The sequence below is a fragment of the Temnothorax americanus genome, unplaced genomic scaffold (genome assembly GCF_048541705.1).
Source record: "Temnothorax americanus isolate GAGA-0224 unplaced genomic scaffold, ASM4854170v1 Scaffold17, whole genome shotgun sequence".
Taxonomy (NCBI): domain Eukaryota; kingdom Metazoa; phylum Arthropoda; class Insecta; order Hymenoptera; family Formicidae; genus Temnothorax; species Temnothorax americanus.
Window position 1 is genome coordinate 3,886,892 of NW_027509307.1, and position 15,601 is coordinate 3,902,492.

Consider the following 15,601-nt stretch of genomic DNA (forward strand, 5'->3'; position numbering starts at 1 on the left):
ACGCTGATGTTTCGCGCTCTTAGAACTTTCATATTATTCGCCGTATTACGTTATATTGACACAAGCGGTGTGCTTGTTAATGTTAGTTAATACATAGTACGTGGCTATCGGATTACAAGTTTCAGTACTTTGATCGCCTCTTTTTTCGCGCGGGAAAACTCTTGCAACGGAGGCTGTCGGCACTATCTCGCGTAAAGGTTATCCCGTGTACTTCCTCTTTTAATCAACGCGATTGCCGGTTTAAATGGGAAAAACGAGCGATTTCAATCGGCACGGTAGCAATAAGTGGGTCGAGGTAAAATCGAAGAACGAGAGGGAAGAAGAGAAAAAAAAGGATGAAGTAGGAATGGTTTAATAGGCAAACTCAATGGGCGACGACGTGTATGCATTTCCCGATGAAATTACTTCCTTGGCGTTTTATTCCACGCGGACGCGCTCTCTGTCGTCGAGCGTTCCCGCACAGATCTGGTACACGTGTACCGCGCGGTTTATTAACTTTATTTGCCTTATTTTTGAACTGCTGGCGGAGTGACTCCGATTTTCGTATTTACAGTCGCGTTATGTATCTCTCTTTTTATGCAAGGAAAATGTATGGCTTTAGCTACCCGCGCAACTTGAATATACATCGATATTCACGCACGTTTTAAATCGTTTTTGACCGATCCGAAAATTTTGAACCGACCGTTCACCATTGTTGAATCACGATATTTTATTGCTTCTATATTTATACCTCGTTTTTTACGCGAGGAAATATATATTCCCCTTAGGGAATGTTCGACGTTTATTCGGCTGAAGGCCGGCTCCATAAAATTTCCGCTTTTAAATCGTCTTAATACCGAATATACGAGTTTTCTATATGATGGGATTGTTGTTGCTTATTTAAATAGAATTGAACAAACGTTTCCCTCTCGCGAATGCAGACAATACGCGACACATGAAAAAAAAACACTATTTTTTTATTTTATTATTAACAAAAAACTTATGTTGTACTCTTCTGCAATATAAAACATAAAATTTTATATTTTGAACGTCATAATAATTAATTGGCGAGATCGGTCATTAAGATCAACTCTGCTAAACGTCACCGCTTGCGATTTTTGCGGGTTGTTTACGTTTTTCTCGCGAGATTGCTCGTATAACACCATACTTTCTTTTTGACCGTAACAAAAATTTTACGCTGCGATAAATTCCTCCGGGTTTATTATACGTCCTGATATAATATACCGCATCGCTGAAAATAATTTTCCTACATGATAGGTGAATTTGTGTCATTTCATCGAAGTTATTCCAGGCGTCTGTAGCGTCTGTAGTCGCGATGCACTACTGTGTTTATGCGCCGCGCAGTAATAAATCCAATCTAATCGAAACAGGCGGAAGTCATTAGCGTTCTCAACGCTTTGGATTGATGTCCACCTGATAATAGACCCAGTCTCAGAGGTGGCCTACTTTTTACAGCATTACAGGCGAGGTTCTAAAGCCACGATATAAGAATTTTAAACATAAACATGACTCACAAATGATTCGATTAAAATTCAATTTAATGAAACTGATAGCCTTTCCTCCTTGATTGTTAACTGTTACAGAATGCTGGACTTTCTATTAATCGAAACGCTTACAGTTTATATTCATGTTTTTTAATGTAAATTCTTATATTAATAATGTTGAAAATGATGAATAATTATCTTTTTTTTTTAATTTTGACAATAAAAGCAAGATAAGTAAGATAATAAAAAATTTAATATATTAAAAAAATATCAATTGTCTGTGAAAGATATGCTAAAATTTTATAAAGCATAGATTTATTCTAGTCGTGTGTGGTATACGCCGGTATAATTTGTGAGATCAAGCGCGGGAAGAAAAAAGGGAGGATGTAAACACATTTGTAGCTGGTAATCGAACAAGAATGACAGTGATAATAATTCGCGAAAGGAATTTTTCCATTTCATGTTGAATATGATTATTTTCTATTTGTAAAGTACATCTCATTTTTCATTGAATTTAAAGATGAGCTTTCCTCCATAATGCAAGTTCGAGTATACGTATGTAGGTCGCATCGATGAAAGTAGATGAATTTAAAGCAAGCAATTGAATCGTAACCGAATAAAAATATCTGGCTATGTATGCATGTTTCGTAGCCGAGATATGTCTATTTTATTTCTGCATTATACGCAAGTAATAATCTTGACGTCGCGATGCATATGACAAGCGTACTCGAGGATTCTTTTGTACCGAAAATTTTTCTCGATGAGCCACGTTCTACATTTCTACACTTTCGTTATTATTCGAGATCAACATGATCGTATGAATTTCGAAAAATCGTGATATAAACATTTATATTTCGCGCTTATAACTAAAGTACGTTACTCTGTTTAATTTCATGCAATCAACATTTGTTTTTTATTTCTCTGCAAGCTTGGAAACACTTTTATTTCAAATATGATTAATGCAGTTATATCGAAAATAATGTTGTTGGAAACTTTGCTGTTTTATTTTATTTGTACACTCTGGTACTTTAATGTTTCCCAAGCATTTTTTAATTTTAAAATATCATTTAAAAAACGTTATTTTCTCATTAAACATCTGATTTATCTTTTTTGAATTTAAAATAAAATTTAATTGTACCCAAGAGAGGTTGAATGATAAGAGATGATGAATATTATATATCTCATTCTCATAAATCTTTTAAAAATACATCAAAATAACGGTAGCTAGAATCACGTGCTTTACGTTATGTACTTGACCTTACACGTACACTATAACATCAAGTTTGACTGCATTCATGAGAAGTTACGTACGCTCCGAAGATTTGTTTCTCGAAGAGCGAAAACATTTAACATATGTTTTTATTACGAATAATATATACACGTTTATTATTATGAAAAAATAATAACCGCTGTTTTCGCGACATCTTAAAGGCGACAAGTTTACGTTGCTAACGGGTGCAGACTAAAGTTGATCGAAGCGAGGTTTGCTTCCTTGTTTGCGTCCATCTATACGAAGCGTATATATAGAAAGGAAAATATTTTTATTGGTTTGGAAGATACATGATACTCTATTCCGAACATACCTCAAAAATAGGGTGCTCTACGTGATACTCTGTTTTGAATATACCTCAAAAATAGGGTGCTATTGTATACTTTTGGTCGAGGATATTAGACGTATTACTGAATATTTTGTACATTATGTAGAGATGTCCATAATCCCTCTTGCGGTGAACAAGCCATTCATATACGTTATATGCACGCTCATCTCCATCGACTATATGAAAATCCTGTTAATACAGATGGAAAAACACCTTTTAAAATTATTCTCTGCACTTTTGTTTTCGATGAAATTATGGAAGACAGGTGATAAGTATAGACATTGGTTGGTTTACTGAAATACGTTTTTATTCACTCAACATATTAATTTTTATTTATTTTCGAATCTTTCGTTACTAAAATTTGTGAAATATTTTCTCTCTTTCCCTGAAACAGGACCCGTCCAAATAATAAAACAATCTAACTGCAGTTTCTGTTGTTTTAAGCACAACCGCAATTTTTTTCACAGTATTCGCGAGATGACTGGATCAGTTTGTAGTTTCGACGTCGCCGCGTCGCGAAGAATAGAAGAAAAAAAAGTTCTCTCTTTTCTGACCCATTCAAATCTCTCAAGACTCTAACTAGATGCATCGCAACTTCTTCCCACATCTGTCGAAGTTTTCCGTGTTACATAAGATTGCGAAAACTTTCATGCTAATTTCGTTTCAAATGTGATTTCGAATACGCGTGGTTCTTATATCTCGTTTTATCTCGCTCGAATATTAACTCGAAAGTATAGAAAAGCAAAAAGTATGTTATGAAGGAAAACAGAATATCGCAAAAATCTAACATATAACTTTTTATCACAATTCCGAACGTAAACACGTTTGTGATCTTATTTTGACGCGATTGTGGGCGATCGTGTATAATATCCGAATAGCATGTGGCGTCACAGGTATTTTTCTCGCTACCGAGAGCTCATCGAGAGCGAAGAAACATCGCGTATTGAAACGAGACAACTGCGGGAGACGCAGTTCAGTTTTTAATGAGACGCAGTCCCTCATTGCACGTTTTTCTCGGCGTTTACTATTCACCGCAACAACTTCGTGTATTTTATCTCTTTGACTGTTTTCTTCTAAAAAAGTGAGAGCTGCTTGTTATTTCTTTTTTAGTCCACTCAAGTCTACTGGTATACTTTTCTTCAAGATGCATAATAAATTCTATAAAATATTATTAGTATGCTATTTGTTGCTTGTTCTACAGAGAAAAATAGCGAGGCAAAGAAATTTTCTTGATTCATGAATTACAAATACTTTTTAGTTTTGTTTATGTATTAACACGAGATGAAATTAATGACTATCTTGTTATTTTCACTCGCAATTGTCGTGGCATAAGGTGATAAGTCCAGTGATAAGCAGTTTCCCCTTATGATTGCAGATACCTTCATAATAAAAGTGAATTGCGTTTTCGCGATATTATTCGCAGTAATAGATTGCAAGAAACGCAAATTCATGTCCGTGGTTTGAAGGCAGTTAAAAATAAAATATCGCGCGAGTGCATAATTATTAACTGGAATTATAGAAACGATCTTTCATTAGTCATGACGGTAAATTTAATCCGAGATATCGCGACAATACTAAATCGCGATAATAATTCTCAAAATCTCTTCAATTTCGTTTAAAAGATGGAAAACAAGTGTAATTTCTTTAAATATAATTCCTTTTTCTTCACGTTTCGTCCGTAAAAATTAAGTTCTTATGTTATATCCTACATATCGATTTATATATTGTATACACATCATATAAACACGAATGAATGATAGAAATATATAACTATGGCAAAGCGTATATATGGCGATATTTCTCTATCTAGTTACAGTATATAAAACAATACAGATGTTACGAGTTAAATAAAATTTCATTTCTGTTGAAATATTTCGTACGTAAACAATGAAGATTGTTTGTCAGCACGCTAATCCAAAATTGCGCGAATGTCACCAGATAAGCCCTGCAGCTACATTTTTTTATATTACGCTGTCGCGTATATTGCAGTAGCCGGCGATAACTACGAGGTGATAATCCGTGATATTATTTCTTACTCGACAAAAATCCACGTAGACGTCGAGCAAGTAATAATAAAATTGACTTTTCGCGCTAACCCAGCAGTACGTGATAAGAATAGTTACTACCCCGAAAGCTAAAACTTTCGTAGACGAATTGAAACGGGTCTTTGGTTATCCCTGGCGTAAAGGGTGTATCAAGCTTATGGCGCGCGTATTCACGTACTTAGGGGGGTATATATAGGAAACCCTCATATAACATAGCACTTGTTGCTCCTTTCGACGAGTCTAAATGGCGAAAAAAAAACCTGCCAAGAGAGATAAATCTGCCTATAATAGACAGTCTATGCGAAGCTCGGAATATCTGAGTCAAGTCTGGAGAGTGCTATGCGTGAGTCATATTTCTTTTATCTCTGCAAGAAATAAGAATTTGCGAAAATTCCCAATCCAAACAAAGTTTTAATATATATTCCATATACACTTTTTCACGGTTGCTAAAAGCACTAATAATTTTATATTAGATAAAATAAATTAATTTGGCACGAATATATGTATATGATTTTATGTCATATTATACACTTTTATAAATTATTTCACGTAAATATGTCTATTATTACTGATTTGTATCGTTACACCGCTTAATCCCTTGCTGTAAACAGCCCGTTTTTATTAAAGATCAATTTAGAATTATTCATGATTTTATCTGACCTCTTCAAATCGACATAAATAAATCATATCCGTAAAATTCACTTTTTACTCGTTGAACGAGCTGTAACAAGCGCGTGTTTGCGTCATAAAATCCACGAGGATCTTCGTCTATTTGTGCAAAACTATGCGTCTGTATATAATCTCTACACGCGAAATATTGCGGTACACCGAAATATGGCACGCGACTGCAATAACTCATCGCCATCGGGAATGCACTTCGTCATCTGCGGCTTAATTTTCGGTCGAATTTACGAGTCACGTTTTCACGCTCTCACATTTTAGAGCCTCGCGCGGGACGAGTTTTTATTCATCCGACGAAAAGAAAGTTTCAACGAAATATGCTTCTAAAAAGTGCGTTCTATATTGAACAACGATTTACACATCAGAAATATATATTTCACTTTTTGTATACTTCTTTATACTACAACGTACGCAACGTGTCGACAAAAAATATACAAAGTATAACTCTGATAAAAATAGTACATAATAATAAGTCAACTTGGCTTTAACAATTATTTATCGTAAATTTTTGGCATAATTTTGTCGACATGTAATTTTGAAATTTAATTCACGAAAAATTCTGCCATTAGATATCATGTAATTTCATACTTACGCTAATTCTCTTCAATTAAGCCTTTAATTAAATCTTTCAAATTAAGTCTTTAATTAAATTACATAAAATCCAATTAGAGTTAAGATAATAAATTGAAATTAATCGTGAAAAAAATTGTGTAAGAAAGTGAATTAAAACTTAGGCGAGATATTACTGAAAGCGGGGTATTAAAAAAGGTACGCGGGACTTAATGCATCATCCGTTGACGATACGATGGAGCTTATAAGTTTCCCACGAGAATCTTCGTAGTATATATCCATAAACTCCAGCAACTTTGGCAGTTTCGCCGGATAAAAGCGACCACATGCAGTGCCGCAGCGACATTGGGGATGCATGCGGCGTTAATCGGACGTAACCGCTTTACGCTGGAATTTGCAGCCACAATGACGCTAGGTAATCTGACGCAGTTATTATCATATTACGTAGCTTCGATCGATGAAGATTGAAAACCCTAAATTGGGCGCACCGCTGGGGAATTCGGTAGCCGTTAGCGCGAATTAATGCGTTTTAAACGCGGACCGCGTGTCGTTCGGAACGATTATTCCACGGTAATGTTTGCCTTTATGTGGAATTGGATATCCACGCAATATCACTCGTGATTGCTAATTAGAACTGCGGCTCCATGGAGGCGCATTGCTTGCGGGTAAACGCGCGGGAATCGAGAATCGAGGATTTCGAGAAGCGTTTCAGGCCGCGCGGCTTAGCGCGTTCGTACAAATATGTGAATGAAACGAACACAATTGCGGAAGCCTCTGTTGCTTGTAAAAAACTGATACACTTTAATTACAAACGGTGAACGAAATGCACTGACATATACGTATTTAGTCTCGTGGCATTTATTTCGCAAATAAGAGCAAACTTTCGTAATCATTTGAAAAAGATTTCCTTGTCTCCATTTCCCTGTCCGCGCGACGTTTCGTGCGAAGCAAATAATGTCCCTTGCTAATTGCCAAGAGCATTGTGCAGAAAATAATGGAATTTTGGTTCGAAAACTCGTGAACAATAAGCGTTTCTTTGCACCAGCGGGAGAGTAACAATCTATTTAATTAGCTGGTCGTTCTATTATCCTCACGTTCACGTTGCACGTTTTGTCAAGTTCTCCCTTCGCCAACTTGCGATATCGCTTCAGTCAGCAAGATTTAATTGCACGTGTATTTGAAAAACATATTGTAGGCGTGTACAAATGCATGCGTGTGCCGATGTGAATGCGTGAACACGCGGCAAACGAGCTTTAGCGTCGTGTCAGAATTACCGGCTTCGCGTGCGATGCGACTGACGCAGTAAGAAATATTTTTCCGGACGTTTATCCCGCCGGGAACATTTCATACATGTCATGTGTCAGTCGTGACGTAGACATTCGATATTAATAATCGTTAAAAGCATACTCCCGGAGAAAGATGTACATCGACGTTTCCGTAATCAGTTGCGGTCTGATCTATAAGTGTACCCCTCGAGAGTATAATAAGCCATGTGAGCGAACACGAAATGTACCGGTTTAATTTAATTGCGCCCATCAATCGATACGTTAATCAACCGTGTATACTCATACGCGGAGTGTACATCTTGCAAGCGAAGTCCCTTCGACAAACAATATACTTGTTATCGACGTATATCAGATCATATAGGCGGCGGTGATAGGATTATAACGCGGAGCCAATATATTCGGATTCATAAATTCAGATTCGTGTTATCTATTTCGCGCACGTGGCTCTACCTTGTTTTCTATCATCCCTGGCGCCAAGAGTGGATTCAATTCTATACTACTTAAAACTATGTATGACACAGAAAAATAACAGGTTCGCGTGTGCCGACAATAAATCATGAATAAATCGCTTGTAGAGCTGAATTTTTACGATTATGATTACTATTTGTCTCAATCGAAGCATCGATGAGTGATTTATTTCTTCTGTGACAGAAGAAGACAGATCGCTTATTCGCGAAAGGTGTTTAACGCTAAATAAACATAAAAGATTGAATTTTACGGTAATCTCGGCTTTAAATAAAGCGTCGAACTTTTCGTGATGTTTCACACTCGCAATGGGCCTCCCGATTAAGCAAAACCGGCGCAAAATTTGATAAATCTATTATTTCCCGAATCTTCTTCCCGGATCGCAACAGACGCTTTTCTGGGTCCCGTATGCGATTACGTGATCGCGCCCGTGGCCAGATACGCGGGGGTATGGGGCATACCCGTGCTGACGGCGGGCGCGCAGGCGGAGGCGTTTCGTCACAAGGGCGAGCATTACCCGACGTTAACCAGGATGATGGGCTCCCATCGTTTGGTGGGCGACGCGTTCAGACATATCCTACGGCGTTTCGGATGGAAAATCTGCGGTCTGCTGTTTCACAATCACGAGATGGCCAGCAGTAGAGGCAATTCCGAGTGCCATTTCACGCTGAGCGCCGTATTCACGGCGCTCAATCAAACGCCGGTGCACAAGAGCTTCAACCAGGAGACCACCACCGCCGAGGATTACAGAAACCTGCTCAGCTTCGTCTCGAAATCCGCACGGAGTAAGTTCGCTCGATTCACGATGATTGTTCCCTCATTAATTCATTCGTCCTCCTAATCGCGGGAGTCTTCTGATTCATCAGAAGAATGGTATATATACCAAATATCAACCAAAGTATCGGAAATTTGACATTTGTGACGTATTTTTGCTCGCAAAAATGAAAACGTTTTTTATTGTGTAGATTAATTCAAACATGCACGCGTGACAAAGTTATGACAAACTAATCTATTTTGAACTGGGCAGAAAAGTTCATGTGATATATTTTATTTATAAAAATGCGGAAATATGTGTGTGGGACTCCTCCTACAAAATGTGTAAATGATTAAAATGTGCATATGTTCTAAAAATATATTCAGAATCATCACACATGCTCATACAAAACACATATTTATTAAAAAATATTCGGAATATTAATATATATATATATATATATATATATATATATATAAAGATGTGTTTTTTTTCCAATTTACGGGATAGAAAGTAGAAGAGGAAAAAAGTTTATGTAAAGTTTTAATGGAATAAATCCTGCTAAAAAATTAAAAAATTAATAGACTGTAATAGAATTTTTAAGATTTCTTTTTGCAAAGAAGATTTACCTATTATATTTCAGACGAACTCTTTTTTCCTCTTTTACATTGCCTATTTTATAATTTATATAAAGAAACCTGCATTTCTCCGAGTTCTCCGTAATATATGTTCGTTCATTTAACTCAGCGCATAACGTAATTGCGCACCCTAAATAATTTTGTGTCGTGCTTTCAGACTTTACACAAATCAATCAGCTTTTATCAGAGCCGACGTGGCGTGTAACGTTTAGCGTTTAACACTGCTAAAGGACGTCGCGTTGTGAAACGCGGGCTTGATAGTCCACGGACGGTGAACTTCGACACCATCATTTAATTGATATCGTTTACGAAGTTTGCCTCTACAAGTGCGCCCCTTGCCTTTTACTCGTTGATCGTGTTTAACACTTCAAACTCGTCAACTAGGTTTACATGCGTTATCCGAACGTTAAATAAATTTCCATTAACAACTCCATCCCTGTGCGGGTAACGCACAATCGGCTGTCCTCGGAAAGCCGAGAAGCTTTCATCGGTATTTAAGTAGTAAAACGATGCATTCGCATTGCGCGCGTTTCTCATATGATTACGATGTAATTAATCATCTTACAGGCATTGCCAAAATTGAATACGTCGCACGGGGTAACGAAGCGGAGAGCACGTCTCCGCATGCAGTTAATTAATTTAATGTACCCGGGGCGTGATACCGCAATCGAGTTATGTTATAAATCTCAGGGCACTTTATCGGAACGTCACATTTCGCGACAAGCAATTCTCTCTCACGATATCGCACAGGTGATTCGTACGAGCGGAGCTTCATCTTGAAAATGTCTCCACGCTTGTTCCTCATCGCTCCCCATGTGCTCGAATCTTCAAATCGCATTACAAAAAGTTCACGGTAGACTTATTCTCAATATAGGAGTGAAACAAGCTGCGGAATATGTCTCTTCGATTTGATGCTATCTGCGCGGCACTTGCAACTTCCAGGAAAACACAAATATTTTTGACCCAAATACCGGATAACACTTTGAATCATAATATAAAAAATAAAAGAAATTGTATCCTCTTACTTTTTCAAGTTATTCTATAACGAAGAGCGCATAAAAGGAACAATGACATTTCAAGTGAGATAAATTAAGAGATTAAAATCTCATAATCTCTTTTAAATAAAACTCTTTGAAACACGTGTGTGCATATAAAGAATAATTTGTTGAAAGTAAAATAAAAAAAAAACAAATTAAATCGTATTATGTTTTCTACAGATCCGAAATTTTCAAATAAATTTGCTATTGCCAATAATTAATTATTGCTTAATCGATTTTTAATCATTATCATCACCATCGTCATTAGATATGCCAACAAGTTACTTGATGGTTCTCGTGAATTTTAATCGCGCGCGTGTCTGATTGCGAAAACGAACTTTTAGAACAACGCCGAGAGGAATTCGTAGTCGATCGAGACGCCGCGCCGCGCCGACACGATCCGATTTCCGAGAAGTCGACATTAACAGGACGTGGCGCACCGTGTCGTCACCGATCTCGCGATCTACGTTAAATTACTAGCGGATGCCATAAATCGTCGATTGATTAGAATTCTCAAAGTTCCGCTGTGTGTATGTCAAAGAACGGATTCTTATCGAATTTTTCATTCTCCGCCTCGCGCAAAAGGAACGATGATTCAGTACCCCGCGCTGTCTCGCCGAGTTCTCACGTCTATGCTATAAATAATATCCGAAACAATAAGGCAAGCTGATAACGGGATATCTGCTTCATGCTTAATGTAGGTTGGATATTAATCTCGCGATATATTGTGCAAAACGTTTAATCTTGGCGTTATTGATATCCAAGATACATTTCTGCTACGGCTTATTTTGCGGAGTAAAAATATTTATTTTATATAATGTGTATGTGTGTGTGTGTGAATTTCATATCAAGATGGAACACTTATCCAACGTTTGTGTTGGCAATCGTATGCACACAGTTTTTCTGAATGCATGTTTGATCCATTTATGCATATTTTCAAAGTATTTTATGATAAATTATTTTATATTTAATACATAAATTAATATTACTAAATATTACTAAATTCACACTGTTGGAAAATTTGTGTTAAATATAACATAAATCGCATGTCCCAAACGGTCCACTCGAATTTTTGTGTTAATTTAACATAATATGGATGTGTTAAATGGTAACACCGATACTATGTTAAAATATTTCAATAAAAAAAAAATGTAATTCTGATCGTAATTTGAGGTTAATTATGTGTACAATTAACATAACTTTTATGTTGAAGTTAAGATTGTAAGATAAAATCCAACATTCTTTTTCTGTAAATTTTTATTCCCACTTTTGTTATAGAGTAAAATCAACACTCTTTTTTTGTAAATTTTAACACATTTAATAAATATATTCAAATTGTGTTACTTTAACACACATATTCTTTAAATTATTTTAATAATTTTACCTTTTAAATTTGTTTAATTTAATTATAGTAGGCATATGTTCTCTCTCTATACACATGTATGTGTTGATTATTTTACACAAAAATTTTAACAAGGACCTTTTTTAACAAACCTACAAAAATTTTCCAACAGTGCAACAATAGTTATATTTTTTCTAACATTATATTAGCGCATAAAATATCCTCTTTGACTCTTTGTTTATTCAGTCTTATTTTATCTCTAATAATATATCTTCTATCTTTTATTATATAATTAATAAATTACTTACAGTTATATTTTAAATTTATGCAAGATGTATAAAGTTTTACTTACGATCGAATTTCTAAAGCGTTATTTGAAAGTTTCTGACTGTAATTCTTATCAAATTTCCTCGAAAGAGGTGTTGCAAAGCAAGTGTCTGTTGTCAGTATTATCACATTACCGTGCCGGGAAACGAAATTACACAACGAGTTTACATTTAACTCTATTCAAACAGCTGTCTCAGGTACGTGTGTCTACGAAGTAACGGGGGCGCAAGACGAGCTATAAAAGAGAAGTAAAAGAAGATTCGATCTATGTGATAATGAGGCTATTCCCGGTATACAGACGTATAACATCGATCTATCCATTTTACCCGCATCGGCGGCTGATCCGAGCTCTGCTCGTCTTTTCGTTTTACGCCTCGACTACTTTTTACCGGCGTTCAAATTTTCAATCGATGTAGGGTGTTACGCTCTCGATGAGTCGAACCGATCGTTTATCACGATATTCTCTGTGCCCTCTGTATACATGACTTTGAAGTCGATTTTCATCGCGACTGACTCAGCGATTGTTTAATCAAATTTCCTCGCCTTGTATTAAAGGCGGTGTCCTCCTTTACCTATCTAGATCTACTTATCAATATTCGGATCTCGAAGATTTGAAAGAAGATGAAAATACTTCACGCTTTAGTCTTTTACGAGTATGCTCTCGAATAAATGCTTTGTAGTTGTGATTTTTTTCACAAAAACTGAACAAGACTAGCGTATATCAATTTACCAATAGGGAAGAAAATTTTAGGAAAATTTTCCATGCTCGAAAAAATATCAGCAATGCTGATAATCAGTTTGAGTGCAAGGATTCTCTTTTCTACAAGAGATCTTGTATTTTTATTCGACAGCAAGATACAATTTGTGAAATTAATTAAAATTAACTAATTAAGTTCTAATAATAAACTAGTTAAGTTCTCTTTGGTAGCTCATTTAGTCAATTCTCTTCTCATGCAACTTTTATTTTATATTACAAAACAGAGCATGACAAGGAAATAAAATTTTCCGGAATTAATATGCCTAAAAATCTGAATAAGCGTAATTTGAAAACGTACAAAAGAATGCGTCACAAAATTTCGATCAACATCTGTTACGATATTTTAGCGTATAATTTTATATATACATATATATTTTATCGAGAGATATTAGAAATATATTAAAATCATTCGTCGCATCTTACTACAATCTATTATAATTTCGTGTATATATCCCCATTCTATAGTGCAGTTTTTCATAACTGCATTTATTAATCGAAACGCCTTAAGCGTCGTGGGGTGAAGAAATACGGTTGGAACGGCGCGGCACGGCGCGTAAACTTTAGCCGATATCAATGTCATTACGTCGGCGGGATGTCTGTGCTCATGATATAATGGAACGAACTTTACCCCTTTGTATCGTATGACTCTAGTTAATCGTCGTTATCGGTGGTAGCTACGGTAGCGTTAAATGAAGAGCATCTCTAATGAGAAACTAAGTGGGATCGACTCATAATAATGCAACTACGACAACGCTTCCCATCTTACTGACGTTACGATTACGAGACAATACGTTTCATTCGCTCGCTTTATTTCGAAAATAACATGTAAATACAGTAGAGCGCAATGTTCTACAACGTCGGTTTGTACGAGGTACGCGAATAAGTAGCATGTACGAAGTTGTGTTTAACAACATCAGATTAAGAGAACATTGGATCGATAATTGGTACAAAATGAACAGACTCGCAAAATGTTAATGTCCCGAATTGTGTCTTGATCCAAAGTTAGTTAGAGGCGTATGCGAGAGTTGCACCGATTAATGGCGCGTGTTTGACTTGTCGTAAAAGCGGGATTATGACTTTGCTTGGATAAACGTTTATATCTGGCTTGGCGCGTTGCGGTGCAACGATACGAGCAGCCCCGGATTATTTTGTGAAAGCGCATTTTGCTTAAACATGTCTCGTGAGGCTCAAGACATCTGTGAAACGATTTCGTATTAGGACCAGTTCTTTTAATGACACGTCTGATTCTTAAATGTAACTCTAAATGCTACTCATTGTAAATACCTGAAGTACATAAAATTATTACTAATTTTCTCTGAAAATTGTTTGGAATAATCAGTGAAACAAAAAAAATACGTTTTTTTAAGTGCTTAAAATCATATGAATAAAATAAACATTATCATTATTTGCATAATACGTATAGTAACATTATATAACATTTAATTAATTATATAGTTTTTACTAGCAAATGTAAAAGGCAATCTTTTTCAAGATATATTAAAATGTATATTCATTATACATACAACACACACACACATATAACTTTATAGCGTTGTAACAATTTCACGAACAACAGTTTTCTATAATATTAGACGTTTATGTGAGCAAGTCAATTTCTGAAAGCGCCATAACATGAAATCGTTTCCTCTCTTCGAAAAATTCAAACAATATAATAAAACCGAGGATAAAGCTCAGCGCAGATTTTATTTAGATTTTTGTGGTGCGTAAAAGTGTTCTCTGAAATGATAAAGCAAAAAAACATCGCAATTATTTTTAATTCATATAGCTACAATGCAATTTCTGTATATATTATTTTTATTTCATAATGGCAAAAAAGAAATTATTAACTTCAAACATGCTCGCGCAAAATTATCTAATGTTTAACAAAATTTATACGTTTTTAATACAAGTTTCTTTTGCGTGCGCAATATTCCCGTTTTATGAAATTCGAGCAGTTTTACATGTTCGTTGTCGACGTGTAGATAAAAGTAAAATGCCTGACGAACGTCGGTGATGTACAGAAGATTTTCACGTCAAATTTTATATCTCTCGTCGTAACACGAAGAATATTCATCTTTTCGTAATATCTTAAGCGCGTGCGACATTTGACAAGATGACGCGCGCTTTGGGAAGACTCACGTGCAAGAGCGTTCGCACGTCAAACAGCAATGTAGAAGCGACTGTGAAACGTGTTGACGTATATGGTATTCTACTTTAAAGAGAAACGATAATCGAAACTTTTCTTGTCTTCCCCGTCTATGTATGTACATACATCTCCCTGAATTTCGCGTTAAATCCGCTGGGTTTAAGTTGGATTGAACTAGGATAAAGATGTCGAAGCACAATATACGACAACGATTTTAGATCGTTGAAGTTGAACTTTACAGACGGTATTATTCATCTTGCTGCTGTAGTCTGATAGTGTTTTGTAATTTTGAAATTTGTATGAAACATAAGTGCATCAATGGATAATCACCCGCAAGTTTATCAGCAAATAATAATCATTTAATCTTTGTATATTAATTTTTGCAATTATATAAAGTTATATAATTGAAAAACTTATTTCTCCATATAAACCATCTTAAATCTGTATTTAAAAAATAGAGATTACGTATTT

General features: G+C 35.7%; 1 protein-coding gene across 5 annotated transcripts in view; it reads left to right on the forward strand.

The window, feature by feature from the left end:
• LOC143895875 (atrial natriuretic peptide receptor 1) overlaps nt 1-15,601 on the forward strand; it is a 94,299-nt gene that overhangs the window by 25,938 nt on the left and 52,760 nt on the right. For 4 of the 5 annotated variants that reach the window (XM_077403305.1, XM_077403306.1, XM_077403308.1 and 1 more), the window contains exon 3: nt 8,519-8,914. The exons of the other annotated variant lie outside the window; for it this stretch is intronic. In XM_077403305.1, coding sequence (XP_077259431.1) covers nt 8,519-8,914 — 396 coding nt within the window. The remainder of the gene's footprint in view (nt 1-8,518; nt 8,915-15,601) is intronic. 5 annotated transcript variants of the gene reach the window in all.